The 27,822-nt window shown below is 43.4% G+C and overlaps 1 protein-coding gene across 3 annotated transcripts in view; it reads right to left on the reverse strand.

Moving 5' to 3' along the window:
- The window catches only part of AFF1 (AF4/FMR2 family member 1), a 197,521-nt gene extending 171,505 nt beyond the window's left edge, over positions 1 to 26,016 (reverse strand). For 2 of the 3 annotated variants that reach the window (XM_043906240.1, XM_043906239.1), the window contains exons 1-2: positions 25,789 to 26,015; positions 10,467 to 10,540 (exon numbers count right to left, since the gene is read on the reverse strand). In XM_043906240.1, the coding sequence (XP_043762175.1) occupies positions 10,467 to 10,504 (38 nt within the window). In that variant the 5' untranslated portion in view covers positions 10,505 to 10,540; positions 25,789 to 26,015. Of the gene's footprint in view, positions 1 to 10,466; positions 10,541 to 25,788 lie in introns of all 3 variants that reach the window. The other variant, XM_043906243.1, reaches the window with a different exon arrangement.
- Positions 26,017 to 27,822: the final 1,806 nt, after the last annotated feature.

Genomic DNA, 27,822 nt, shown 5'->3' on the forward strand with positions numbered 1-27,822 from the left:
AAGATTTTGGCTTTGGTCCTACAGGAGAAAAGGATGCATGTTTCTCTGACTACTGGAGCCATGCTGAAGCCATCTCCCAGGAAGGTTTTATTTAGTACTCCTCTACAAAGTCAGAGGGTTTCCCAGGTGGCTCAGTGGTAAAGAATCCACCTGCCAAGCAGAAGATGCGGGTTCAATCCCTGGGTCGGGAAGATCCCCTGGAGAAGGAAGTGGCTGCCTACTCCAGTATTCTTGCCTGGGAAATCCCATGGACAGAGAAGCCTGTGAGCTACAGTCCATTGGGCCACAAGAGTCGGACGCGACTTAGCAACTAAACAACAGTGAAGCCAGAAAAGAAAGTCAACCAAGAGGATTCCTGGCCCAAGCCTCAGTTTCAAACCAGAGCTCAGAAAGTATTTCCCTGCCACAGGCTTCTAGCAAGACAATGCAGAACAGACTTGGAGTCTGCTGTTGGCATCTGAACTCACAAAGCCGTGTCAAAGCATCTCCCACGTTCACACCATTCCACATCTTGGGGAAAGAAGTCCTTGAACGTTCTCTTATCTCTACTTGAAAACGGCTCAGCTGGAATGGAGCTCCTCTCTACCCCTCCAGCTGTGACCTCTGCTCCTTTCTCAAATCTTACAACTTGTTTAGAAGATATACTCAGAAGGTGATTACCAAACACTTGGGAAGTCAGTAAACACATTAGAATTCTTGGGTGCCCAGAGCCATACAGCTTCCACTCAGGTTACAAAGGGTCACTCTGGCCCCCCATCTATTTAAAATCTGGCTAAGGCTTGGACCGACTGCAACAAAGAAGCCAAGTGAAAAAACAGCAAGAAGGAGATAAGCTTGATGGGAAGCTGGGGACGCTGGAAAGAAAGTTTATTCGAAGGTGGACCTTCAGCTGCAGGGTTGAATTTAAAGAGCAGTTTCTAGGTCTTGGGTCCATAAAATGCTAGATTTCTCGTGCTAATAACAGTGTTTTAATAGTATTGCTTTCAGTATAAATGTTTAACATGAAATGTTCAAATACTGTAATTTTGGTTCAAAGTTTCGACTCAATGCCAAGCCTCGTACTACAGAAATGAAAGGAGTACTAACTTGAAACGAAAACTTGAAAACAACAGCCTTTGGACTTTGGTGCAAAGTTCTAGGAATTTACTTCAAAACTGACCTCTTTCTGCCTTGCACGGGAGGAAGGCATTTTTCTCTTGATGCTGGGTGGGAAAAGGAACAAAGGAGGGGTCTAAGCCCTCAGTCTCCCCCAGAGGAAGAGAGCTCAACAGTTTCTGCCCTGTTCCCCCTTCTGGCAACAAAAATAAAGCTGGAGCCAAGACTTCAGTCTTCGACCTCACAGGGTACCTGCGGGGGGGCGGGGGGACCCACCCCGGTGGAGCCATTTCTCCAGGATTTGCGAACCCTGGGTAACACAGCCTGCCTCTCTGTAGCCTTAACAAAGATCTCCAGTGCGAGCCGTCAAAATTCAAACGGAGAGCAGACCCAAGGCTCTCCGTTAGGAAACCCTGTTTTCTTTTAATTAAAAAAAAAAAAAAATGTCGAGGTCACCCCTCAGCTTTGTTTACAAGTAATGAGTCCAGCAGCCCCCATTAATCACCCCTGGAGATTCTTTTACACTTTGATGTGAAAAGAGGCAGGGCCCATTGTGATGTCCACGACTCCAACTGCAGCCCTTTCACTTGCAAACGAAGCTCGGGCCCCCAGTAAGAACTGATTGTCAGAAAAAAATTCATTGCCTTTCCTTCCAGTGATTTATCAGAGATGGGGAAAAACGGTGGCTTTAAGACAACTTTCTGGAAAGGGTTCCCAGCACACCACTACTGCATTCCCAGCCTCCGCTGGTTCTTTCTGCTCCACATGCCCACTTCTCAGAGCCTGGGAAAGGCAACTTTCTTCTCTTGAAGCCATCTCATCTCGAGGAACTTTCCTTCCCTCTCCTGCAAGATTTCCTGGGGGCCTGGGCTGTGTGTGTGTGCTCAGTCGTGTCCAACTCTGCGACCCTGTGGACTGTAGCCTGCCAGGCTCCTCTGTCCCTGGGAGTCCCCAGGCAAGAATACTGGAGTGGGTTGCCATTTCCTCCTCCAGGGGATCTTCCTGACCCAAGGATCGAACCCGTGTATCTTTCTTCTACCTGCACTAGCAGGAGGGTTCTTTACCACTAGCGCCACCTGGGAAGCCCTTCATGGGGGCGCCTTAACCGGACTGGTGTCTCCAGAACAAGGTTGATACCAGCACCTGGGTTGGCCATAACAGACCCAAGACCATCTCAATAATTAAGGCACAAGGCATCCATTTCCCCCATCTTTACCAGTCTCTTACATTAAAAGGAATTGAAAATTAAGGAAGTTTAAAAGGAAAGAGGATTTAAAGATTTCTCGAAGAATCTGAGGTGGTAGTCAAAAAGAGGAAGGTTCACAGCAGAACCAGGAAGATTTTTTTTTTTCCAAGTAAACTTTTAAAATTAGAATATAACATGCATTGTATAAAGTGCTCAGCTCACACATGTTATTTTCACCAGGTGACATACCCCTGTAACTGGCATGCAGATCCAGTCATGGAAAAATAGCAGCACTCTTGGACTAGACAACTCTCTAGAGCAGAAAGACTTCTGTCAAACGTAAGTGAACTTTAGCGCTCACTCCATTCTACAGGAAATACCTGGGACAGAAGCACATAATTCTCAAACTCAGCACGAGAGACATAAGGAGACAGAAAATTATTTGTGGTGAGGGCCATTCTGAGTGCTGTACATTGTGGAGCAGCAGCCCTGGCCTCTACCCAAGAGATTATGACAATGAAAATCTCCCCAGACACTGTCAAATGTGCCCCTACCCCCACCTCCAGGGAATAAAATTATTCCAGGTTGAGAACCACTGGTTTATAAGAACAAAAACACATTAAGAAGAGCAGTCAGATAAATCCACCAAGCAATACATACATTCAACTCAGTTTCCTTAGTCAATCCCCACCCCCACCCCCACCGTCCCCACCAAATAAGCAGGGAAAATGCTCTAGGCTAACTTGACAAAACCTAACACAGTATATGGGCTTCCCAGGAGGCTCAGCAGTAAAGAATCCACCCTCAATGCAGGAATGCAGATGTGAGTTCAATCCCTGGGTTGGGAAGATCCCCTGGAGAAGGAAATGGCAACCTACTCCAGTATGCTTGCCTGGAGAATCCCATGGACAGAGGAACCTGGCGGGCTATAAGTCATGGGGTAGGAAAGAGTCAGACGTGACTGAGTGCACACACGCGCGTGCGCACCCACACATGCACCACACACACACACAACACAGTCAGCATTTTAGGGAACCCTTAGCAACTAAAAACCAACAACAATGCAGTGTATGCACTTTGATTTGACTGAGTCAGGATGTAAACAACTTGACCAGACATTTTAAAACAATCCGAACAGTTTGGAGACGGGCTAATTAATAAACGAATCTAAAATCTAATTTTATTAGGTATGAGACTGGCAGGCAATTATGTATGGAAAGAAATCCCCTTTTTAAAGGAGACACACATAAGGTAAAGCCAGAGTGAAAAAACAGATGTCTGGGATTGGCTTTAAATCACTTCAGCAAAGAACAAAAGAAAAAGATACATTTTTTTTTCCTACGTGTGGCAAAATATTGAGAAATGTTAAATCTGAGAAAGGCTATTTGAAAGTTAATGAAATATTCTACTTCTACTGTCTGAATATTTCTACGATAAAATTTTTTCTTTCAAAGTGAAGGGAAAAGAGTGGAGGCAAGAAGTAGGATAAGATCTAAGTTAGGTTTTCATGCCTAGTCAGGGCCAATATTCTTTATTGCTGTTATAATGCACAAAATTTCTGTCTCTCTCTTGCCCCCTCATCCCATTTCCCTCCTTCCCAGTCTCCCTCTTTCTCTATTCCTTCAGACTGTCTCCCCCTTAAAAAGTCTGGGACCACCTCATGCTTTCAGTAGCTTTAATTAAGACTTGCTCCCTTAACTATGTCTATTAACATCTTACCCATGGAAATACATACAATCCAATGTCTAAAATCACTTTAAAGCAACAAAAAAAAAGGTGACACTCTGCCTTACAGCTTAAGAAGAAAGCATTATCTGATGAAAAGCATCAAAACTTGTTGGTTGGTCAAAGGCAGAAATTGCCTAATAACATGTTAAATGTTATTTGGTAGAGAAAATTTTTCCACCAAAACAAACCAGTTGCACCAGCATTCCCTTATAGCTTGATTCACACATTCAACTATTAATTTCTCCAAGCTTTTTCCTCCTCCAGTACAAGCAGCCAAATTACCATCTAATCTAACCACATTACAGGGTTATCATGAGAGACAGAAAACAAGACTCAGATTCTGAAATAATGTCCTCCAGGCTTCTGAAAAAGAGGAAACTGAAATATTCATCTTAATTCTATTCCACAGATTCCCAAGGAGGCTGACGGCTACTGCTTTAGAAGAAAAGGATTGTTATAACTGAAGCTTCCCTAAAAGAAAAAGGTTCTTACCCAAATCAGGATAGTATAAAATCTGTATTCATACACAGGTGGTATGAAAAGTGAAAAAGTGATAGTCACTCAGTCGCGTCTGACTCTTTGTGACCCCATGGAGCCTGCCAGGCTCCTCTGTCCATGGGATTCTCCAGGCAAGGATACTGGAGTTGGGTTGCCAAGCCCTCCTCCAGGGGATCTTCCCGGCCCAGGGATGGAACCCACGTCTCTTATCTCTCTTGCATTGGCAGGCGCGTTCTTGACCACTAGTGCCACTTGGGAAACCCCATTCCTGGAGTAGCTCACAAAAGAATCCTTTCCATCCAAAGAGCTGCCTCTGGACAAAGTCTTTCTCTTTTGAGGTAGAGTTGTGGAAGGTATTCATTCTCCTGAAACCCATCTCCCTACTCGTATCACCAGAGCAAGAGAATTAACGATTTATGGAGGATTTTATCCTAGGCACTGGGATAAACACTTTACATACATTATTCTTGGTATCCTCATCTTAATGAGGCTTAAAAGTTGAGCAATTCATCCAACATGTCAGAGATCTGAACACAAGTTACCCAGCCCTGGAGTCCCACACGCAAGTCCGCTACATTGCTTCGGCAATACAGAGTCAACTGGGCTTTTTTTTTTTTTTTTAGATAAATTGTCCTCTTTATTTATTTATGGCTGTGCTGGGTCTTCACGTCTGCTCGGCCTTTTTCTCCGTTCGCAGAGAGCGGGGGCTACTCTCTAGCTGCGGTGCACTGGCTTCTCTTGCGGCAGACCATGGTCTCCAGGGTTCGTGAGCGTCAGTAGTTGCAGCACGTGGGCTCAGCAGCGTGGCTCCCAGGATCTAGAACACAGGCTCAATAGCTGCGGCGCATGGGCTAAGTTACTGCTTGGCACGTGGGGTCTTCCCGCACCAGGGATCAAATCCGTGTCTTCTGCATTGGCAGGCGGATTCTTTACCCCTGAGCCACCAGCGAAGCCCCTCAGCTGGATTTTACTGGTGAAATTACTCAATACGTCTACAGTTGAGTCTCCTCCCCCTACCACCACCACACACCCACTCACCACCAAATATAACTGTCCGTTTGAGAAATAACTAATTCTGAAAAAGATTTCCTCAGGCCTGAGATAAGTCTGAAACTAAAGTCTTTCAAACCCATCAAAGCGAATGACTCCTCTTAAACTATATACAATGACACACAGCGAACAACCATTTTCTAAAATAAAGGGAAACCGTGCGTTCTGTATAAGAAACATTATTGCGCTTGTAAATCAGGCCTAAAACAACTTGCTGGGGAAACACAGGAAATTTCACAATTCCAGGTGTGGATTATTTACAATGCCCAGGCCAATCACAGTTTCAGGAAAACACAGCTTACAGCCATTAATCTCTCTAGTGAGCATCTGGAAGGCAGGCCCCTGATTTACTCACACAAAGAAAATCTGTCCATATAATAGGTGTTAATCAGCTTAACACCTTGTAGCTTCCTCACTAATTGAGGGCTCCCCTCAATTAGGAGAGGTAAACATTATTTCAGACTCTCCTGGGGAAGGAGAGCGTGCAGGAGTATAGCGTTATGGTTCAGGGTTCACAAAATGCAATCACTCAAATCTTTCCCCCAACCTGACAAGCATATCAGCAGATTTCCTAACACACACTGAAGGGAAAGAAGGGGTAGTGACATAGCAAAGGGGCCTGTTCTCTCTTTCAACAAGGAGAAAGAAAAGAAATTTGAAACTCCAGAAAAAATAAAAACACCATCCAAACATGAGGCAATTTAAAATGTGGCATGAATTTGAGCAATTCACTTAGCTTTAAGTGTTCACTTGTCCTGATCAATATGAAATGTCTCAAGTGGTACTTGGGTTGACTTTGAACCCATAGAGAAGAAATAAAACCCTAAATGCTATTTTGCTTCCCAATCAAAATAGTGTAAATAGTGCTTCTTGGTTTTTCAGCTTTTTTTTTATTAAAAGACAAGGCTCACAGAGGCACAGATGCTTATAAAATGTGCTATTGACCTGGACAATTTAAAACTAAAATCAGGGACTTCCCTGGTGGTCCAGTGGTTAAGAATCCACTTGCCAATACAGGGGACATGGGTTAGATCCCTGGTTCGGGAAGATCCCACGTGCCTCGGAGCAACTAAGCCCATGTACCACATCTACTGAGCCTGTGGGCCCTGGAACCCAGGCTCCACAACAAGAGAAGCCAGCACAACGAGAAGCCCGAACACCACAACTAGAGAGTAGCCTCTGCTTGCCACAACTAGGGAAAGTTCTTGCATGGCAGCAATGACCCAGTGCCACCAAAAAGAATAATAATTAATTTTTAAAAAATACTAAAAGCAGAGCTAACAGTTGGAAGGTAGAGCAGAGAAATGTGGAAAAGGGTAAGGATAATTATGCTATCAGATTAGGCAATGAAAAGTTGATGGAAATTCAGAAAATTTTAATATTGATTATATAGTAAAATATAGTACATTAATTTATTTTTTTAGTACATTAATTTAAAATGCCTTATGATAAAGGCATACAAAGATATGTAAGTTTGTGAAATAAAAGAAAATAACAAACATCTTTTTGCCTGTTCATACTGTTCATGGGGTTCCTGCAGCGAGAACACTGGAGTGGTTTTCACTAGTGGACCACATATTGTCAAAACTCTCCACCATGACCTGTCTGTCGTGGGTGGTCCTGCAGGGCATGGCTCGTAGCTTCATTGACTTACACAAGTCCCTTCACCAGACAAGGCTGTGATCCATGAAGACTGGTGTGCTACAGTCCATGGGGTTGCAAAGACTCAGATATGACTTAGTGACTGATTGACAATAACATAAACATCGAAACTGAATAGACACCGAAAAGAGTATAGTACTTGATTATTTTAAAATAAAAATCAAAAGCAGGCAAGACAAACCCACAGTGTTAGATGTCAGAATAGTGGTAGGCTTTGAGAGAGACAGTAGCTAAGAGCAGACAGGAGGGGCTCCTGGGGAGCTGGTATTGTTGTTGCTTGATCGGTTACACAAGTGTGTTCACTTTGTGAAAATGCATTGAACTGTACTAACAGTGTCAGCCCTTTTCAGTTTGTTATACTCCAATAACAATTTTTAGAAAGAACAAAAAGGGGAGGGGAAGGAAGGAGAGGAGAAATATAAGTACATCAGATTGAGTAGCATCAAATGTTGATAAGTGTGGGAGTCAGGGGAATAAGCTTATTTGTAAGAACTAAAACAAATATTGTCTTTACACATGACATTAATATTCTTTAATATTCTGGCCATGCTGATGACTTCTGGTAGCCCTGAGCAGACTAAGGATTCACACTCAGATTTCTATTCAGTTTGCGCAATCATACCTGCTTGCTCAATACACATCTGTTTCCTTTAAAATATGTGCTAGTCCTGGACCAGTTCCACATGAATTTGGTTTTTTGGGGGGCGGGGGGGGGGGGGGAACTAACACGACAAAACATTTAAACAAGTGAGATATTTGGTATATACTAAAAATAGAGCACTATTTAGGATTTCCTCTATCTTACTACTTGTACTAGGTATTAAAAGGACCACATCAGGGAGTTCAAAAGCCAAAAAGACAAATGTAACAAATAATAACAACAGCTCTGTAATTGCTAGAATGTTACTATAAAGGACAATTAGCTAGTCTAACAATTAGTAACAACAGAAAACAAACCTAATAATAGAGTACAAAATAACTTTTTAAATCTTGCCACTGATGATACTGTTCAGTATTATAATTATTACAAACTATGACTCTTCTACCAGAAATTACTCTGGATACAGTGTGAATAATCAGAAATAGCTGAAAAATCATACCTCAAAAAAATCTTAGGATGGAAATTTAAAATTTCTTCACCCTGATATATTTTCATTAACCTGATATTTAGATTCCTTTGTAGAAAGACCCAGTTTTAATATTCTATAGAATTCAACTCTTAATTGATTAATTCAAACTCCAATCAAGATGCCAACAATTTTTCTAGAAAATGACAAACGACTTCGGAGTACATGTGGAAATGAAATCAGATGTGACTAGCTATAAAAATTCTAAAAATGAAAAGTATTGACTAAGATCTGCCTAAATATTAAAATCTATAAAAACGCACTGAAATAGTACAGCACCGTTGGCAGAAGGGACAACTGGGGGCACAAGAGTCCAATAGACTCGAGAATGTGATGGATTTTGGACATGGCATTCAAATCAGTAAAGACAGATGATTTAATCAATGATGTTGGAACAACTGGCCAGCCTTTTGCTTAAAAAAAGGCTAACATCCCCCAGACTTTTTCATTTTCCTATTATTATGGAAATTTACAACACACACTTTACACTAAAATCAATTACAGATGGATCAAAACACTAAAAAGTCAAGGATCTAAAATGGGCAGCAAATGAAGAGGGCAAAGTGGCTAACTCGTCCGTGAACCCAGCTGTGTGGGAATTGCAGCGAACTAAAAAGCATCCGTGCTTCCCCAGCCTTTCGTTCTTTTTAAACATCAAGTCTCCCTGGGGCAAGCTGACAGAGCAGATGTCTGTCTGCAAGAGGAAATCGGGTGGGAGTTTGGGAGTTCTGGTTGGGAAGAACTAAGTCTCAGCACACCTGAAAAGTAATGGCACACCACTTGAGAAGTTTTGAATTAGAAAGCTCATGACTTCTCAAAAAGAGCAGGAGCTAGTTATTTGATTCCATCTGAGGGGTGCTCTATGGCAATACAAACCCCATGCTGTTAAATTTTTTAAGAGAAGGTGGAAGTCTAGATCATTATGTAAAAATCATTGGCAGATATATATATATATATATATATATATACACACACACACATATAGATATTTAGGACACTGTGAGAGGCCAAACAAAACCCATCTGTTGGCCAGATCTGCCCCACAGGCCACCAGCTTACAAGTTCTGATTTAAATGCAAAAAAATGAAACCTTTCAAGTGCCAGCAAAGAACACATGACATTATTGTCTCAATCGTGGAATAGGAAAGACCTTCCGAAGCACAATCAAAACCAGAATCCATAAAAGACCAAGACATTTAACTACACAACAATTTAAAACTTATGTGTAACTGAACATTATGAATAAGCCTTAAAAAAAAAAAAAAAAGGATGATAACAGTTTCCCCTCTGGCTCCAGCAGCACGTGGACTGTGGCAGCCTGGGCCACATGCCTTCCTCTGTGGGGGAGGAGAGGGCACCAGGTTTAACACCAGGACCACTTGGACCACCTGGAGTACTGGAAGAGCTTCCTAAATGAGCCAGAAATGAGGAGGAAGTAGGAAAGCACCAGAATGGTCCAGAATCACAGTCCCCATCATCTAATACTCAAGAAATATTAACTGAGTATGTTTGAGTCTACATGTCTCCTACTTTCATAGGTATTTGAATATCTAATAGTATAAATAAAAACTGATCAGGGATATTAAGACTTCCTTCTGAATAGCAAATTGGTTATTCTTAATAACTGCTTCAGAATATAAATACACTGCCCGCAAGGAACCCTGATCATATGCTATATGCAAGAAGGCAGTCAACTATGTGTGCAGAGTTGGAAGGAGAGATGTGATAACTATATCTGACAGAATTCCCTCTTCCAAGCCTCTCACAACAAGGCCGACTTTCTCATATCTGTTTCAGCACAAGCCAAACAGGTGCACATTTTCCCAAATCAGTGTGACCCGGGCCAGTTCCTCGAACACAGAATTAGGATGCTTGATCTAATATCACATCCACATGTTAAAGAAATGAGTTACAAGACTCAGAGAGTACTAGATTTAAAGAAAATATGTAGCCAGTCTAACAGATTTGATTTCATCCAGAGAAGACAGAAATTTTCACACCTTTTCCTGCACCAGAGAATCCATAAGTCACAAAAATAAAAAGGACCAACCTTATTCTTTGAAAAATTGATTATAAAATTCAACATCAAGGTATCTTTGCATCATGGACTTCATGGTTACCTGTTGCTGCCACTGTTGACTCTTTCCGTAAACGCCATTGCTGCCAATTACTGGAAAGCGATGAGTCTGCTCATCTGAAAAAGAAACAGTAGCCTGTGAACTTTAGCACATAAATAACTAAACTAATTCGTACACCTGAACCAGAAGGCATCTTACTAGACACAGAACTCAAAGCTCTCATTTGAATAATAGACATTGAACAATATTCATATTGAATAATAATTTCAATAATCTCATTGAATAATCGTTGTTCTTCACCAACTCTCAAAACTGTGTGAACAAATGGCCGGCATGTACCAAAGACCAAATGCACTTTTAATTTTAAGCCTGAAAACAATTTCAGCCAGGAAAAAAAAATGTGCACACGTATGTTTATCACGAGGAGGGAGAAAGGAAATAACACTTCCCCAGTGTCTAGTTTGTGCCAAGCCTTTAAAAATGACATTCCATGTAAACATTACAATACACTTGCAAGGTACATACTGAAACCTCATATACTAAATAGCCCATTTTATATATAAGAAAAGTGAAACTCAGTTTTAAGTAATTTGCCTAAGGTAATAGGTTGTGTCAACAATCTCACTAGAATCAAAAGGGGGAAAGGTAAAAGTATAGACAAGAAAGAAAAGTTGATTTTCAAGGCTAAATAAAAGTGAGCCCAGTAAAAGCCAATCTTGAGATTTTACTTCCACTCATAAAAGGCACTTAACCCCAAAGCAATTCTGGAGAGTTCTCTTGAAACAGTACTGGTTAAAAATACAAAAAAAAAGTTGTTATCCAACCTGGGCAGACTGGCCTTGGTACCTATCTTGTATATCTCTAGAAACAACCTTTCTCTCAGTGTCTAACACCATCAACAGCTGTTTCCTTTTCCCTTTCTTGTCTGTATTTGTAAATTTACTGCTCTTATCCCAACTTGCTTTAAATAGTTTCAATTTTTTTTCAAACATCCTTAAGGCAAAAAGGGTATGTTACTAAGTTATCTTAGTACCAATTTAACAAACTATCTGATACAAATGGAAATAAATACAGATGTTAAGTTTGTAACAATTTTTCGAGTGCCTGCTACTTTAAAAGCTTAACTGTCACACTTTATGCCTGAGGCTGAAGAAACCCTGGAACAGAGTCCTTCAGCTCAACTCTTTTATCTGACTTTTAGGTCTTTTATCTCCCCTCTCCATGACTACAATGTTTTCTTATTAGTAGATAACCATTTGTCAGTCTATCTCCTCCCCCAGAAAGAATGCAACATGGATGCTACAAACATTCTAATCAAGCTCACCTCAGTAGAGCTCTAAAATTTTCAAGGTCAAACATGCTTTGGAGTAGGACACTCCTTCAGCTGGCTACAGTGGCCCCAGGCAAGTTTTCTAAATTCTCCAATTCAAACCCCCATCACCAGCCCCCTTTAAAGAAAGTAAGTGAAGCTGCTCAGTTGTGTCCGACTCTTTTGAGACCCGGTGGACTGTAGCCCACCAGGCTGCTCTGTCCACGGGATTCTCCAGGCAAGAATACTGGAGTGGGTTGCCATTTCCTTCTCCAGGGGATCTTCCCGACCCAGGGATCGAACCCAGGTTTCCCACATTACAGGCATATGTTTTACCCTCTGAGCCACCAGGGAAGTCTCCCCCTTTACTCTCTCTCAAAGGTATACTTTGGGGGGAAGGAGGGGAAAGTATCCAGGCTTGTGGGATACCAGTTTTCCGAGCAGGTATTGAACCTGTGCCTTCGGCAATGAAAACAAGAGTCCTAACCACTGGACCATTGTCCGCAAACACACACTTTTCTTTCTCTTTCCTCCTCTCTTTCTCTACCCTCCTTTCCCTCTCCCTTCCCCCACCTCCCCTCTCTCTTTCTCAACATGCAGAGCTAGTTCAGTTCAAGTTCAGTCGCTCAGTCATGTCTGACTCTTTGCGACCCCATGAACTGCAGCACGCCAGGCCTCCCTGTCCATCACCAACCCCCGGAGTTTACTCAAACTCATGTCCATCAAGTCGGTGATGCCATCCAGCCATCTCATCTTCTGTCGTCCCCTTCTCCTCCTGCCCCCAATCCCTCCCAGCATCAGGGTCTTTTCCAATGAGTCAACTCTTCTCATGAGGTGGCCAAAGTACTGGAGTTTCAGCCTCAGTCCTTCCAATGAACACCCAGGACTGATCTCCTTTAGGATGGACTGGTTGGATCTCCTTGCAGTCCAAGGGACTCTCAAGAGTCTTCTCCAACACCACAGTTCAAAAGCATCAATTCTTCAGCACTCAGCCTTCTTCACAGTCCAACTCTCACATCCATACATGACCACTGGAAAAACCATAGCCTTGACTAGACAGACCTTTGTTGGCAAAGTAATGTCTCTGCTTTTTAATATGCTGTCTAGGTTGGTCATAATTTTCCTTCCAATCCTTCCAAGGAGTAAGTGTCTTTTAATTTCATGGCTGCAATCACCATCTGCAGTGATTTTGGAGCCCCCCAAAATAAAGTCTGACACTGTTTCCACTGTTTCCCCATCTATTTCCCATGAAGTGATGGGACCAGATGCCATGATCTTAGTTTTCTGAATGTTGAGCTTTAAGCCAACTTTTTCACTCTCCTCTTTCATTTTCATCAAGAGGCTTTTTAGTTCCTCTTCACTTTCTGCCATAAGGGTGGTGTCATCTGCATATCTGAGCTAGTAGTCCACAGCAAATAATCAACAAAACAGTAGACGTTCATTTTGGCATTAATCTTCCTAACACCTTGAAGGATTCTCAAGAGTCCATGATATAGAGAAAGAAAGTGAAGTTGCTCAGTCGTGTCCGACTTTTTGTGACCCCATGGACTGTAGCCTACCAGGCTCCTTTGTCCGTCCATGGGATTTTCCAGGCAAGAGTACTGGAGTGGGTGGCCATTTCCTTCTCCAGGGAATCTTCCCGACTCAGGGATCGAATACGGGTCTCCTTCATTGTAGGCAGCTGCTTTTACTGCCTGAGCCACCAGGGAAGTCAGAATAGAGTCCATGATGGTTGTCCCCAAAACAGTCCTCCCAGTGAAGATGCCCCACCTGTTAGCTGCTCAATAGCCAAGAGCACCCACCCCAGGGCTGACTGCTGCAGAAGGGAGAAGGTGGGGAGCTAGGCTATTGAGGGAGTCTCACCTGACAAAGAGGTTCTGAGTTTCCTTGTTTGTTCATTTACTCACTGGGCCAACAACAACAAAAAATTTTTATTTTATTTTTTTTAAGATTTTTGGGGTGTGGACCAATTTGTTACCATATTGCTTCTGTTTTATATTTTGGTTTCTTGGCCGAGGGGCATGTGGGTCCAAACCCCCTGCATTGAAAGTTGAAGACCCCAACCCTGGACCACCAGAGAAGCCCCCTGAGCCAACAAATATTTCCTGGGCCTCTACTGTAAGAAGAGGAGAGTGAAGGAAATGGGCACTGAGCTTACTGACTACAGAAGGTGAGCAAAGATGAAGCATTCTGTACAGATGTTCCACTTGAAAAACTGTCATAGAAAAAAACAAAGTGAGAAGTGTAGAGGGCCAGAGCGGAAACGAGGTAAGGTGTTGCAATTTTATATCGAGTGGTCAGAGAAGGAAACATTTCAGCAAGGGCTTAAAGGAAGTGAGGAGCAAGCCACGCTGAGCTGTAGTAAAAGATGGCCTAGCCGTCAGGGTGATGAGGTGTCAAGGCTCATGTTCCTCAATGGTAATAAATGTACCACCCCAGTGGGAGATGCTGAGTGGGGGAAAGCGGGGTGGTGGTGGTGGGGACAGGGAGGTCTATGAACAATCTCCGTGCCTTCCACTCAGTTTTGCTATGAACTCAACTGCTATAAATAAATAAATAAAGCCTTTTTTTAATGGTCCTAGTGGAGAAGGAAATAGCAATCCACTCCAGTATTCTTGCCTGAGAGATCCCACAGACAGAGGAACTGGGCAGGCTACAGTCCATGGGGTCGCAAAGAGTCAGACATGACGGAGCAACCAAATCAAACAAAATCATCGTAGGAACTTTGAAACGTCTAAGACAGAAGGAATCCGCTGAATTCCGCGTCTCACGACTGGTTTCTTAGGCGGGTGAGTGAAGTACAAAATGAAAGAGGCATTCTCTGAGTGATCTGGCCGTAGGCACAACCCGGGACTTGTATGTACAACTCAGACTCATAACCTGAGTCTGAGCATGGACATTAAACATGGTGGCTTGATCCTTTCCACAGAGGCAAGGGCAAGGAGGCTGCATCACCACCAGATTATTGACTCATCTCCCAGAAAAGACCAAATTCAGCCCATCCTTCACTCACTCAAGTTTGAGCTTGCTCAAACTCATGTCCATCAAGTTGGTGATGCCATCCAACCATCTTATCCTCTGTCGTCCCCTTCTCCCCCTGCCTTCAATATTTCCCATCATCAGGGTCTTTTCCAATGAGTCAGTTCTTTGCATCAGGTGGCCAAAGTATTGGAGTTTCAGCTTCAGCATCAGTCCTTCCAATGAATATTCAGATACAAGGTTAGTTAGGTTAGAATTGGAGGCTTACTGTAGTTAGCAAAGTTATGACCCTAGAGTGCTACTAAGGAAGATCATTAGTATATGCTTCAGTTAATGTCTCCTTCAAAGAATCTTTCTTAAAAATAGCCACATTTGTACAAGAAGGTTTGTCCAATAAAATGTTTGTAATAGCAAGGAAACTGGTAACAACCTAATACATACTAACACAGAAAGGATAAATTATGATACATGAAACACGGTGTAACATCAAAAAGGTTTATCCAAACAAGATGCTGAGCAAAATGTACACTGTGAGCCAATTTGCTTGAAAAGAAAATGCTTTCTTTTGATATTTATGCATAACACACACACACTCAACGGTTGATAGTGGTTTCTCTGGAAAGCAGCACTTTCATCTTTTACTCTGGATGCTATGAATCCTTTTATTGTCTGCGTAAACATTTTCTTCTCTAAGTACAATGGTTGGGGGTGGGGAATTTCCTGACCCATCAATACTGAAATCAGGTCTCCCTGAAGTCTTCATACATTTTTATATTATTTTCACCAGATTATAAAGACAAAGCAGAAAAATAAGTGGGGGTGGGGGAGCCAGTTTAAAATCCTCTCATTAAAAAAAAGCAGGTAAGGGATTTCCCCAGTGATCCAGTAGTTAAGAATCTGCCTTAAAATGCAGGGAACATGTGTTCAATCCCTGGTCAGGGAACTAAGATCCCCCATGCCTCAGAGCAATCGACTGAGCCCAAACTACTGAGTCCACATGTGGCAACTAGAGAGCCAGCACTCCACAGTGAATGATCCTGAATGACGCAACGAAGTTTCCGTTTGCCACAACTAAGACCCAACAGCCAAATAAATAAAATAATTTTTAAAAATGTAAAGCAGGTAAGATTCCAACATGGCTCTATTTTGAAAACAGAGTAATGCTGTAGAGAGAAAAAAAAAAAAAAAGGAAGCTTAAGCAAGACAGGTGATCCCTTTGGGCAAATTAAGCCCTACCAGCCTCAGTGCTCCCACCTGTAAAATGGAAAAACAACCTATTTTACAGAGTCACCGAGAACAGTGTTTTATAAATCTAGCTAAAATGCCCAGCACACTGACACATCATGGGCATTCAGCACACAGCAGTTCTTATTTAAGTCAGCAATGTCGATCTTACCTTTTACGTAACTGACACAGACTGTTTCATGTAGGAATTCACTCTGTCAGATATATATTTAAGTGACCCTTCCACAGTCCTTTCAGCCGCTTGCAATGCAAATTTATTCAGAAATAAAAATGTCACATACATCAAACTGCTTTTCTCCCCAAAATAGAAGGAAAAACATTTCAAGTTAAAAAAAAAAAAAATAGTATTTTTTTTTTTTAAGTTTTAAAGACGCTCGCACCATATACATATATAATTACAAGGAAAGAAAAAGAGAGAAGAGGAATTAAAAAAAAAAAAAAGGACTCAGGATATTTTCAAATATTCTGTTTTAGGTCCTTTTTTTTTTTTACATTTTATTTGTATTTTTATTTAAATTTACATTTAATTGGAGTATAATTGCTTTACAATACTGTGTTGGTTTCTGCCATGTATCGGCATAAATCAGCTATAGGTATACGTAAGTCCCCTCCCTCATGAACCGCCTTCTGGTTTTAGGTCAATCCTGGGAACCTACTCTCAGGGGCCTTTGCGATGACGGGCTGGTTTAAAGGCCTGCTTTGCAACCTCCTAGCTATAAGACCCAGAGAAGGCAATGGCAACCCACTCCATGGAAGGTCCCATGGGCAGAGGAGCCTGGTGGGCTGCAGTCCATGGGGTCTCGAAGAGTCGGACACGACTGAGTGACTTCACTTTCCCTTTTCACTTTCATGCATTGGAGAAGGAAATGGCAACCCACTCCAGTGTTCTTGCCCGGAGAATTCCAGGGACGGGGGAGCCTGGTGGGCTGCCATCTATGGGGTCACACAGAGTCAGACACGATTGAAGCGACTTAGCAGCAGCAGCTATAAGACCTCAAGGTCTCAGCCTTCTTATCAGTAACATGGAGCTTCCTGAGGGTTGTTGTAGGGTTAAATGAAATGGGTGTCATATTTTTAGCACAATGCCAAGCTCCTGGTGAACATTCAATAGTAGTAGTTGTCCTGGTTATTTTTCTGCCAGCCAAAGCACATGTTCAAGACAATCCATATATTAGAGAAGCTTTTCAACTGGACAAACAGCTGCTAAGTAGGTCTCAAAGCCCCATGACCATGACCCAGTTTCCAGAAGAGAATATGAGGAAAACAACTGCCCAGAGGCCCGAGGATGTCTGGTCTGGTCTAGTCCCTGGTCAGCTCGCCTTCCCCTTTTCCACACATACCCTCCAGGAATAACAGCCTCTTGGTAACTGGCAATGTGTCAGCAGTGAGTCACGGGTCATTCACTGTTTTCATCTGAATTCTCCGAACTCTCCTCCAAGGAGCTCATGCTCTCAGGGCCCACACTGACCTGATCGCCTACAGTTCCTCTAGCTCTCCGGCGCCACATGAAGCCCTCAGGACATTCATAATGGAACACGATTTCCCCAAGGACCTCTTCTCCATCCACCGCCTTGAACAAGGTTCGGGCCCCAAACTCAAGTCCGCATCCCACAGCTTGCTAGCGCCCTCCCATCATTCAGCCCAAATGACACGTTCTCCAAAAGCCCTCCCTGATCAGCAGCAAATGTAGCACTGATGTGCCTCCAGCCAACCCATGAACTATTTCATCATATTCTATATGGGTTCAGAATGTGTCTAGCTGCAAGTAGTAATTGCTAAATTAACAGAGGCGTCTAATATTTCTGGACTCCCCTGGTGGCTTAGTGGTAAAGAACCCACCTGTCAATGCAGGAGATGTGGGTTCAATCCCTAGGCTGGGAAGATCCCCTGGAGAAGGAAATGGCAACCCACTCCAGGATTCTTGCCTGGAAAATCCCACGGACAGAGGAGCCTGGTGCGAGCTACCATCCATGGGGTTGCAAAGAGTCAGACATGATTTGGCGACTAAACAATTTCTCCAGACCCTGATGCTGGGAAAGACTGAAGGCAAAAGGGGAAGAGGACGGCAGAGAACAAGGCAGTTAGATAGCATCACCGGCTCAATGGACATGAATCTGAGCAAACTCCAGCAGATAGTGAAGGACAGGGAAGCCTGGGATGCTGCAGCCCACCGGGCTGCAAACAGTTGAACACAACGTAAGAGACTGAACAGCAGCAACAATAGCAAGTCTAAACGGAGGTGGCTACTGGCATAACGTTAGCCGTACAGTGAGGCCACTGGGAACTCCGGCTCTTCCTGCTTGGCCACATTTAGCGTGCTGTCTTTAGGCACATCATCTCATGGTACAAAAAGGTTGCTGGTCATAACCAGACATCTTTTCAACATGCAAGGCAGGAGGATGATGGGAGGAGGAAGGCGTGGCTATGCCACATCAGGAAAGTCCTTCCCCAAACCTTTACGACCTGAAAACCAAAACGAGGTCACATGGCCTCCTCCAGCTTCAGGGGAAACAGGTAAATCAAGGCACAAATTGTTATGACTGGCTGAGGACAAACATGATCTGTCACCTAAGGCTGAGCCCAGTGCTCGGTTCAGTGCAGTCACTCAGTCGCGTCCGACTCTGCGACCCCATGAATCGCAGCATGCCAGGCCTCCCTGTCCATCAACAACTCCCGGAGTTTACTCAAACTCATGTCCATCAAGTCGGTGATGCCATCCAGCCATCTCATCCTCTGTCGTCCCCTTCTCCTCCTGCCCCCAATCCCTCCCAGCATCAGGGTCTTTTCCAATGAGTCAACTCTTCCCATGAGGTGGCCAAAGTACTGGAGTTTCAGCTTCAGCATCAGTCCTTCCAATGAACACCCAGGACTGATCTCCTTTAGGATGGACTGGTTGGATCTCCTTGCAGTCCAAGGGACTCTCAAGAGTCTTCTCCAACACCACAGTTCAAAAGCATCAATTCTTCGGCGCTCAGCTTTCTTCACAGTCCAACTCTCACATCCATTCATGACCACTGGAAAAACCACAGCCTTGACCAGATGGACCTTGTTGGCAAAGTAATGTCTCTGCTTTTTAATATGCTATCTAGGTTGGTCATAATTTTTCTTCCAAGGAGTAAGTGTCTTTTAATTTCATGGCTGCAATCACCATCTGCAGTGATTTTGGAGCCCCCCAAAATAAAGTCTGACACTGTTTCCACTGTTTCCCCATCTATTTCCCATGAAGTGATGGGACCAGATGCCATGATCTTAGTTTTCTGAATGTTGAGCTTTAAACCAACTTTTCCACTCTCTTTCACTTTCATCAAGAGGCTTTTTAGTTCCTCTTCACTTTCTTCCAAAAGGGTGGTGTCATCTGCATACCTGAGGTTATTGCTATTTCTCCTGGCAATCTTGATTCGAGCTTGTGCTTCTTCCAGCCCAGCGTTTCTCATGATGTACTCTGCATATAAGTTAAATAAGCAGGGTGACAATATACAGCCTTGACGTACTCCTTTTCCTATTTGGAACCAGTCTGTAGTTCCATGTGTAATCCCATGGGTAATCAAGGTTCTCTTAGCAACAAAAAATGGGAATGAGCACTGCGGGGGGCGGGGGGGGGGGGGAAGAACTGTGTTGGCCATGCTTATCTTTTCACAGTACTTACACTATCTGAAAGTAACTTCTGCTAAATGAGCAAATAAATATGTAAGTGTTGATGGCTCACACCTCAACAGAATGTAAGCTCCATATCCAGCTTTACATATACATGCCCAGAGCCTGTATTTTAAAATTACCTCCTCACATTAGGAGGAGGTAAATCAACTTCCTCACATTAGGCAGGTATTATAGGTAGTGGAATAAAGTTAGAATAGTCTAGGTTATGCTGGGCTTCCCAGGTGGCTCAGTGGTAGGAGACTCAGGTTCGATTCCTGGTTCAGGAAGATCCCCTGGAGAAGGAAACAGCAACCTATTCCAGTATTCTTGCCTGGGAAGTTCCACAGACAGAGGGGCCTGGTGAGCTCAGTTCTTGGGGTTGCAAAGAGTCAGACACAACTGAGTGACTAAACAAAAATAAGCTTATGCTATTGTGGCAAATTAAGCCCCACATCTCAGTGGCTTGATGGCACAAAAACTTATTTCCTGGTCATTCTTTATGTTCATCACTTATGGTGGTGGCGGGGGTTAGGTGTTACGGAGGAGGTAGAGAGCTTCACTCCATACTGAGAAACCTAAGCTGGAAAAAAGCCAAGTTGGAAGCTCCATGATCTCAAAACGTGGCTGCAGAGATTATGTAGTAAACGAGAGGTAGAGGGTCTCGTGAGAGCCACTTAAAGGCTTCAGTCCAGAAATACATGTTACTCTCACGAACAGCCTCCTGGACAGAATTGTCACGTGATTCTGCATGACATAAGGAGGTGGAGAGCATGTGAATGTGGGCGGTAAATGTTTCTGCCTCATTCCCCACAGAATGGTAAAACATCATACAACGCTTCATCCCTATTTTAGAATTTAGACCCATCAGACAAATGTCTTGGAATGAACTTAAAGTTAGGGATACCCCGTAAAACAATTCTTTTATCTTATAAGGCAATACTTACCATTAAAAAAAACAAACAAACAATTTTTTCCCCTTCAGGAGTAATAATAGGAAATACTTATACAGCACTTATTATGTTCTGCTTCAAGTACTTGCCAAATCATATTACCTTTAATCTACCCAACTACTCAGAAAGGGAGATACAATAGTATCTTAAACCCATTGTCTAAGGGAATGGGAGAGTATTGGGAGACAACTCTCCATGGGTCATTTCTGCAAATTGTATAAGCAGAGGCACCAACTGCCTTTATTCCAGATGATCTTTAAGGATGCTTATATAGAGAACAGCCTTGAAAAATATATCTCCCTATGGAGCAAAGGGCAGGTGTGCTAACCACCCATTATAAAAGATTAGGATTCCCTAAAGATGAGGATTTCTCTTAGTGTTATCCACTGTGTTTGCAGGTACCATCTGCCTCTTTCCACATCTCCCCTCTTTGGAAACTGGGTCTTAGGGAACCAGTGTAAGAAAATGGTGATAGTCTGGCTATAACCATTATTACAAGTAATAAAGCCATTCCCAAGAGTCCATGAAACTGTGGCAGGTTAGTTTTTGAGCTTGAAAGTAGGGTAAAATGTCAGAGCCTTCACAGTTCTTGACAAGAAGTTAAGTAAGCTGCCTGAGGTCTGACAGCTAGAGTAGGTGGCATATCCAAGATTCAAGCCCAAGCTGTCTGGCTTAGAAACCGTGCTTTTAAATTCTCTGCTATACTGCAGTGTTCCTCAAAGTGTAATTCCAGAACTAGAAGCATCAATATCACCTGTGAACATGTTACAGGTGCAAATTCTTGGGCATTACCCCAGACCTACTGAATCAGAAACTGTGGGGGTGGGAAAGGGAAAGACATATGTGTATCTTAAAGGCTTTTCAGGAGATTCTGATGCTTACTATAAGTTTGAAAAACACTACTATACTGCATATATTCATCATATCTATAAAATAGAAGGAAATGGTATGAGTATATCCTGATTTACATAGGGATTTGAATTGACCTTTCATAACCTGAATAATAGATTTGAAGCACTAACAGAGATGGTTCCTAAGCCCTTGCATTTAATTTTCAGGAAGGTAAGGGTCTTTATTTGGTGCAAATAAGCACCACATATCTGTTTAATAGGGCTACATATTCTCCTTTGGAGTCACAAATGTACATCCCAAATGCTAAATGAAAATACCTGCTTTTTTATTCCCATAATGATTAGAATTACTTAGCCAAGGAGAAACACTATTTATATTTGAGAGTCAAGCTGTAGTTCTTGAAAAACAGGAAACCACATATCAACATGGCCAACACAGTGTACCACAGTAGAAAGGGCACCAGGCTTTGAGTCACAGAGTCAAGTCACTTAACTTCTTCAACTCAATTTCCTGATTTTAAAATGGAAAATGAACTCCAACTTCAGAGTTGCAATTAGGCTTAAATGATATGTCCTGTGAACGCCATTGGTAAACAGCTGTTGTGCTCCCTGCTTTGTGGAAGTAAACTCCACCTGCACGGGCTCTTTCTCTGCCTTAACCTGGTGTTATCAGCTCCTCCAACGCTGAGAGCACTGTCTGGCACTTAGATACTGGATTCTTATAAGGTATCGGGAATGAACATGAGGTATTACATTAATGATGTAATTGATTTCTCTGGACTCCACTTGTCACAATAATCTCAGTCATTTAATAGGAAAACGTTGCTTGAACAAGAAAGCCTTAGTCATGTTTTAAATGGGCCAGATAATTTAAGAAAATCAGCTGACTTTCTTCCCCTGGAGAACACTACTCAAAGAGTTCTGTCCTCAGGCATAAGACGGAAACGCCTATTAGCAACCCTCAAGGCCTGAGAGCCTCATGGTTTCCCATCTACAACAATCTCTTATGCTATTATGAACAGCCAGGAATAAAGATGTGCACCTACAAAGAACTAAATATTTCACATTTACTTCTGCATGGTGGTAGAATTTTAGTAAAGAGATGACAGAGTTTATGTAATCTCTTGTAATAAAATCTAATATTAATTCAGCAAATATTAAATAAGCTACTGCTGTGCCTAAAAAGAGACTGCTGGAAAGCCACAGTCAATTACATATCATTGAGAATGGGAGTCATTGTTGACTGTATAATTTAATGAAAAATATAATTTATTTACAAAACTTTCTATGAGCATGGTAAATGCAGTTCCTTAATTTGAACTAACATACTTTCTCAATCTCCTGAAAAATTTGTTAACGGTCTAGTCTTTTTTTTTTTTTTTTTTTTACGGTCTAGTCTTAAAACAGGGGAACTCTGGGCTTTTGCCTTCAACAGAAATACTAAGATAGCAAATGAATTCAAGGACATTTCAGGGTAGAGGTACAATAGTAAGAATTTTCTAGCTATGATGCCACACCTTAAGGAACACCTGCAGGGTATGTTGTCCCCTGTGCATGTCTTATAACAATCCAGATTTTATATATAAATTAGCTCTACCCTTTTCACAAGTGACAGCACAAATCTGTCTTTAAGATCTGGAATTTTAATAATGGACTAACTTCATAAAGTCAACTTACCTGCATTATGCAAATTTGTTCAATGAAAGCACAAATTACAGAGTTGAGCATGAAATTCCTTTCATTTGTGTCTTTAAAAATATGGAAAACAAGTTTGCCTTTCCCTTTTTTTTTTTTTAAATCTATCTTTTCAACTCCCAAAGCACTATAACTTTAACTAAACAATCACACAGCTCCAGGGACTTATAAACGTTCCTAATAAAGATGCAACTCATATATGTATCTTAGACAACTCTTCCATGTAATCAAAGCCAAATTAAGCAAGTATGTCAGTTAATAAAAATAACTTTTAGCTCCACTAACTCCTTGTAAAATTCAGTTAAACAAATAGGAAACGGAAGAGAAAGCCAGTTTTGACATAGTCTAACTACTAAAGGTCTAATAACCTCACAATGAAACAGTGACTTCTGGTGGCAAACAGTGACTTCTGGTGGAAATGCATGCATATTTTACATCTTTTAAGAGAAAGCAATGTTGAAAATCACCTGATCTTTACTCTTGTCATAAATTCTCAGCCCCTTGATGATGATTTCTGTATTCAAAATTAACACATTTTAAGTCTTGAAAATCATACTTTTAAGAGGTTGAAGAGTTAAGAGCATTTTTAAGAGGTTGAAGAGTTAAGCAAATGCCAAAGACACTACAGAAATTCAATTGCCACAGTGAATGAATAAGACATATTAATCCTGATATGTAACAGTTCATTTTCTTTCTGCAAAGGGTCCACAGCAACACACCTCCAAGTTCCCTATCTCCAGCCACATCATCGCTGTCAGTTCTATTTAGAAAAAGAAAAGAAGGGGTGCGGGGGTGAGGAAGTCCCCAATATTTAAATTCATTCTTTTCTCCAAAATCTTGTGTCCCCTCTTTGTCCTAAAGTAACCAAATGCGTCTCAAATTCTTTCCTTGGTCCCTTCTCTCCTCAGTTAGCTGAATTCAAATTAACTTTTTAAGTGCTAGTTATCTATTCTCCTACTTTCTCGGTTCCTTCGTTCTCTTGGGTCATTATCTCTTAGTTCTCCCCATTCCTCTTCTGCATATTTATCTTCAAATACAATACTTTCCAACCTTGGCAAACAGACACCACCTCTAAATGAAAGCAGGCAAACCATTCAGAGTTTTCAACTCTCCTGTGAATTTCCAGAATATCCACTCAAGGAACCCTTTCCACTAAAGATGAAAGGCAAGCTAAGGAAATACATTAGACACAGGAAGTAAACACTGGAACAGGGCATGCCTAGGTATTCTTAAGCCTCTAAGCAGAACTAGACTCCCGAGTCCCAAGGTCTTTCTTTTTCGTGACTTCTATCGCTACTCGGAGTCTGACACTAGGTAGGTCCGGGAGCCGGGTGCGGGGTCCCACCACCGCCCTTATCTTCTACCACCTCTGCATGACCTTGCTCTGAAACAATCTTCCACAAGCAAAACCACCCACATTCTCAGGCCGGTCCCTTGCCTGGGGTTTCTGTGCCTCAATTACTGCGCTCTTCTCACCTGCCAAGCGTCTCAAGGAACACCCATGTCTTCGCCTTAATGTACGGTTTCGCCTTTAAGTTTTAAATCTGTCTGGTTTCTGAATGGTAAATCATCCCTCCTCCCCGCCCCCACCCCCTCCCGCAACGTGCACCAACTGGGTTAAGATTATCCCATCCCACTGTTTTGTTTAAAAAAAAAGAAACTTCATCTGCAAGGCCTTCCCCACCCCCAGTTCGAACCCCCCCCCCCCCGCCCCCACAGAGATGGGCTCCCGGAAGACCGGACTCATCTCCACCTCCAAAGCCAAGGGTCTTCCCAGGGCAATTTACATAACAATACGGGGTCTGCGGAAACTCCGAGGAGACTAACCTAGGAGGAAAGGCGCAAAACCCCTGCAGGTCCCTCGCAGCTTCATTAACGTAACTCCCAAGCACCTTAAGGTAAAGGATGATTCCTGTAACGCTCCAGGTCCTCTCCCTCCTAACTCGCCGACCCCAGCGCTCGCAAAGTCGGAGGGCTAGCGTGTGGCAGTCAGAGGATCAGACATCAAGAAGAATGTATCACCGAGGGAAATTAACCAGTTCCACGCTCTGCAGACGCCGTCTCCCTCTGCGCCAGGAGCAGGTCTCAGAAGGTGCCTCCAAGTTTTCCCCTCCCTGTCCAGAGTCTGCGGACCACCGCCGCACACCTCCATCTCGATCACAATTTGAAGAGATTGGAACCACTAATCTCTCTCCTAGACGTAGGCGGGGGAGGGGTAAGGATGAAGGGGGGAGGGGGCCTCGTAACGGAGGAGAGAAAGGCCCCGCTTTTACCCGCACCCTCCGGAGAAACTTCTGGGACTCTTCTATTACGCAACCCCGGGACCAGGTTCCAATACACGAACATCTTTCCGCAAGACGCGGGGCGCACGGGCAGACGTGGGATTCGGCGGAGTGAGAGAGGTGGGGAGGAAGACGGGTCTCTTCCTGCGCTCCCCTCCCCAGTTTTTTTAGACGCTACCTGCCGGGGGTTGGTAAGGGCGGCGGAGAGCTCGGCGTCTCCCTTGCCCGTTCTCCCCGAAGGTTCCCACCGGAAAAGTGGGAACGCCAAGCGACTTGAGTCAGCGTGCTGGGAAGCCGGCTGCGAGGCGGGAGAGCCGGGGCTTCCCAGAAGTCAGCGGCCGCGGCGCTGGGACCAGGATGACCACCCCCACATCCCAACCTCCAGCTGGGGGAAGCCGGGCGCAGGATTCTTCTCACCTTCCAGACCTGGAGTTCTCCAGTCTCGGCTCGCGCGCCCTCGCCGCCTCAGCCCGCCCCTGACCTGTTGCGGTGAGGAAGGGGCGCAGGTGCGGGGAGCGCAGGGCGCTCAGCGACGGCTCGCGCGGGACCCGGCGCCCAGCCGCGGAGGCGAGAACGCAGCTGTGCCAGCGACGCGCGCGGGCGGCGGCCGAGTGCGCAGGGGCCGCGCGCTCGTCCGCTCGCTGGCTGGCTAGCCCCGCGCGCCGGCGGCCCCCGGAACGCCCGGGAGGCGAGGCCCCGCCCTCCCCCGGGAGGCCACGCCCCACCCCGAGTTTCTCGGCCCCGCCCTGCCCACGCCCTCTCGCTGGCACCACCCTGACGAGAGGAACTGCGCGGGCCCTCCGCGGGAGACCGGTGGGAGGACCCAGGGCCAGCAGCCTCTCGGAATGAATACTGCAGTGACCGTACACCGGCAGCGTGGGTGACCCTGCGCCGGCCTGGTGTGGGGCACCACAACCCTCTCGCTGTGCAGCGAGAATGAGCTTCGGGTCAAGTTTTGACTAAAAGTGTCAAGGAGTCTTTTCTGCAGTCTCCTATCCTTTAGAAAGGCGATAATAACCAACATCTGGAGAGGGTTTAACGGTTTGTAAAGGGCTTTTCGCACACAAGCCCGGCTCATCGGCATAACAGCCGCATAAAACAGACACAGTATTGCTGCCATCTCCCAAATAATGAAACCGAAGGGGTAAAAATAGTGTGCCCAGTGTCCGCAAGCTAAAAAGGGGCACGAGAAACCAGGCCTCCCAAATCCAGCCTCCCCAGTTCTTGCACTTCAGCAGCCCAACCCCAGAAAATTCTAATGGGTGTTGGGGGCTTTGGCAAACAGACCCAAAAGAAGGCTACTGTCTGGATGCTACCCGATCCCTTCTTGAACATAGGAAAGAAAGCGTCCTCCAGAGCTCTTACTGGCATCTCACCTTCCTCCCTGAAAAGGATGCAGGAAGATAACATCAAACGGCCCAGACAGGATTTTTTCCAATGTCTTAATGGTTTAAACTTTTTTTTCAGATTTTTTTTTTAATGTGGACCATTTTTAAAGTCTTTATTGAATTTGTTACAGTATTACTTCTGTTTTATGGTTGGTTGTTTTGGCCTTGAGACATGTAGGATCTTAACTCCCTGCCAGGTATTGAATCCTGCCTTCTGCATTGGAACCTGAAGTCTTAACCACCGGACCACCAGGGAAGTCCCCTCTTAATGGTTTCAATGGGTGAAATCATTTGGATCAAGAAAATCACCTTTTTCATATGCAATATAATGTAAATTAATATAATGTATTAAAATAACTCCTCTTCCTTGCCCTGTTTTTTCATTTGTTGTTGCTCTGCCCCTCCTGATTCCTTCATTGTCCACATAAACAGTGTTTGAAAACCTAAGCAATAGATATTCACATTTCCAAATTAAACTCTTGGCTGCTTGATCCCATGGATTCTGTTGCAAAATATAACTCTTTTCCCTACTCCCTATGCTCTCACAATTATATTGATGTACCTTAACAGCTACAATAATTAAAGTGCCCCTGATGAGATCTGCTGTGCCTCTAGGTGAAAGCTTTGGAGGTCTTCCCTAGGCAGGTGGGACAGCCAACACCCTGGACAGATGACAGTTTGCACGCTTCTTAAATGTTTCTAACAAAGATTGATATCTATTCTAATCATAATGAATATGTTAACCTTTTTGTTATGGAATTAATATATTTCATTGTAAAATATATATAAGCTTATATATAAATAAAATATATATGTTATTTTTTAATTTTTTAAACACTTTATTTTATATTGGAGTATAGCTAATGAACAATGCTGCAATAGTTTCAGGTGGACAGCAAAGGGACTCAGCCGTACAAATACTGGATCCATTCTCCCCCAAACTCCCCTTCCATCTAGCCTGCCACATAACATTGAGCAGAATTCCCTATGCAATAAAGTAAGTCCATGTTGGTTATCCATTATCAATATAGCAGCACATACTTGAATGAATGCCTGCTAAGTT

Source organism: Cervus elaphus, chromosome 6, assembly GCF_910594005.1.
Source record: "Cervus elaphus chromosome 6, mCerEla1.1, whole genome shotgun sequence".
NCBI classification, from domain to species: Eukaryota; Metazoa; Chordata; class Mammalia; order Artiodactyla; family Cervidae; genus Cervus; species Cervus elaphus.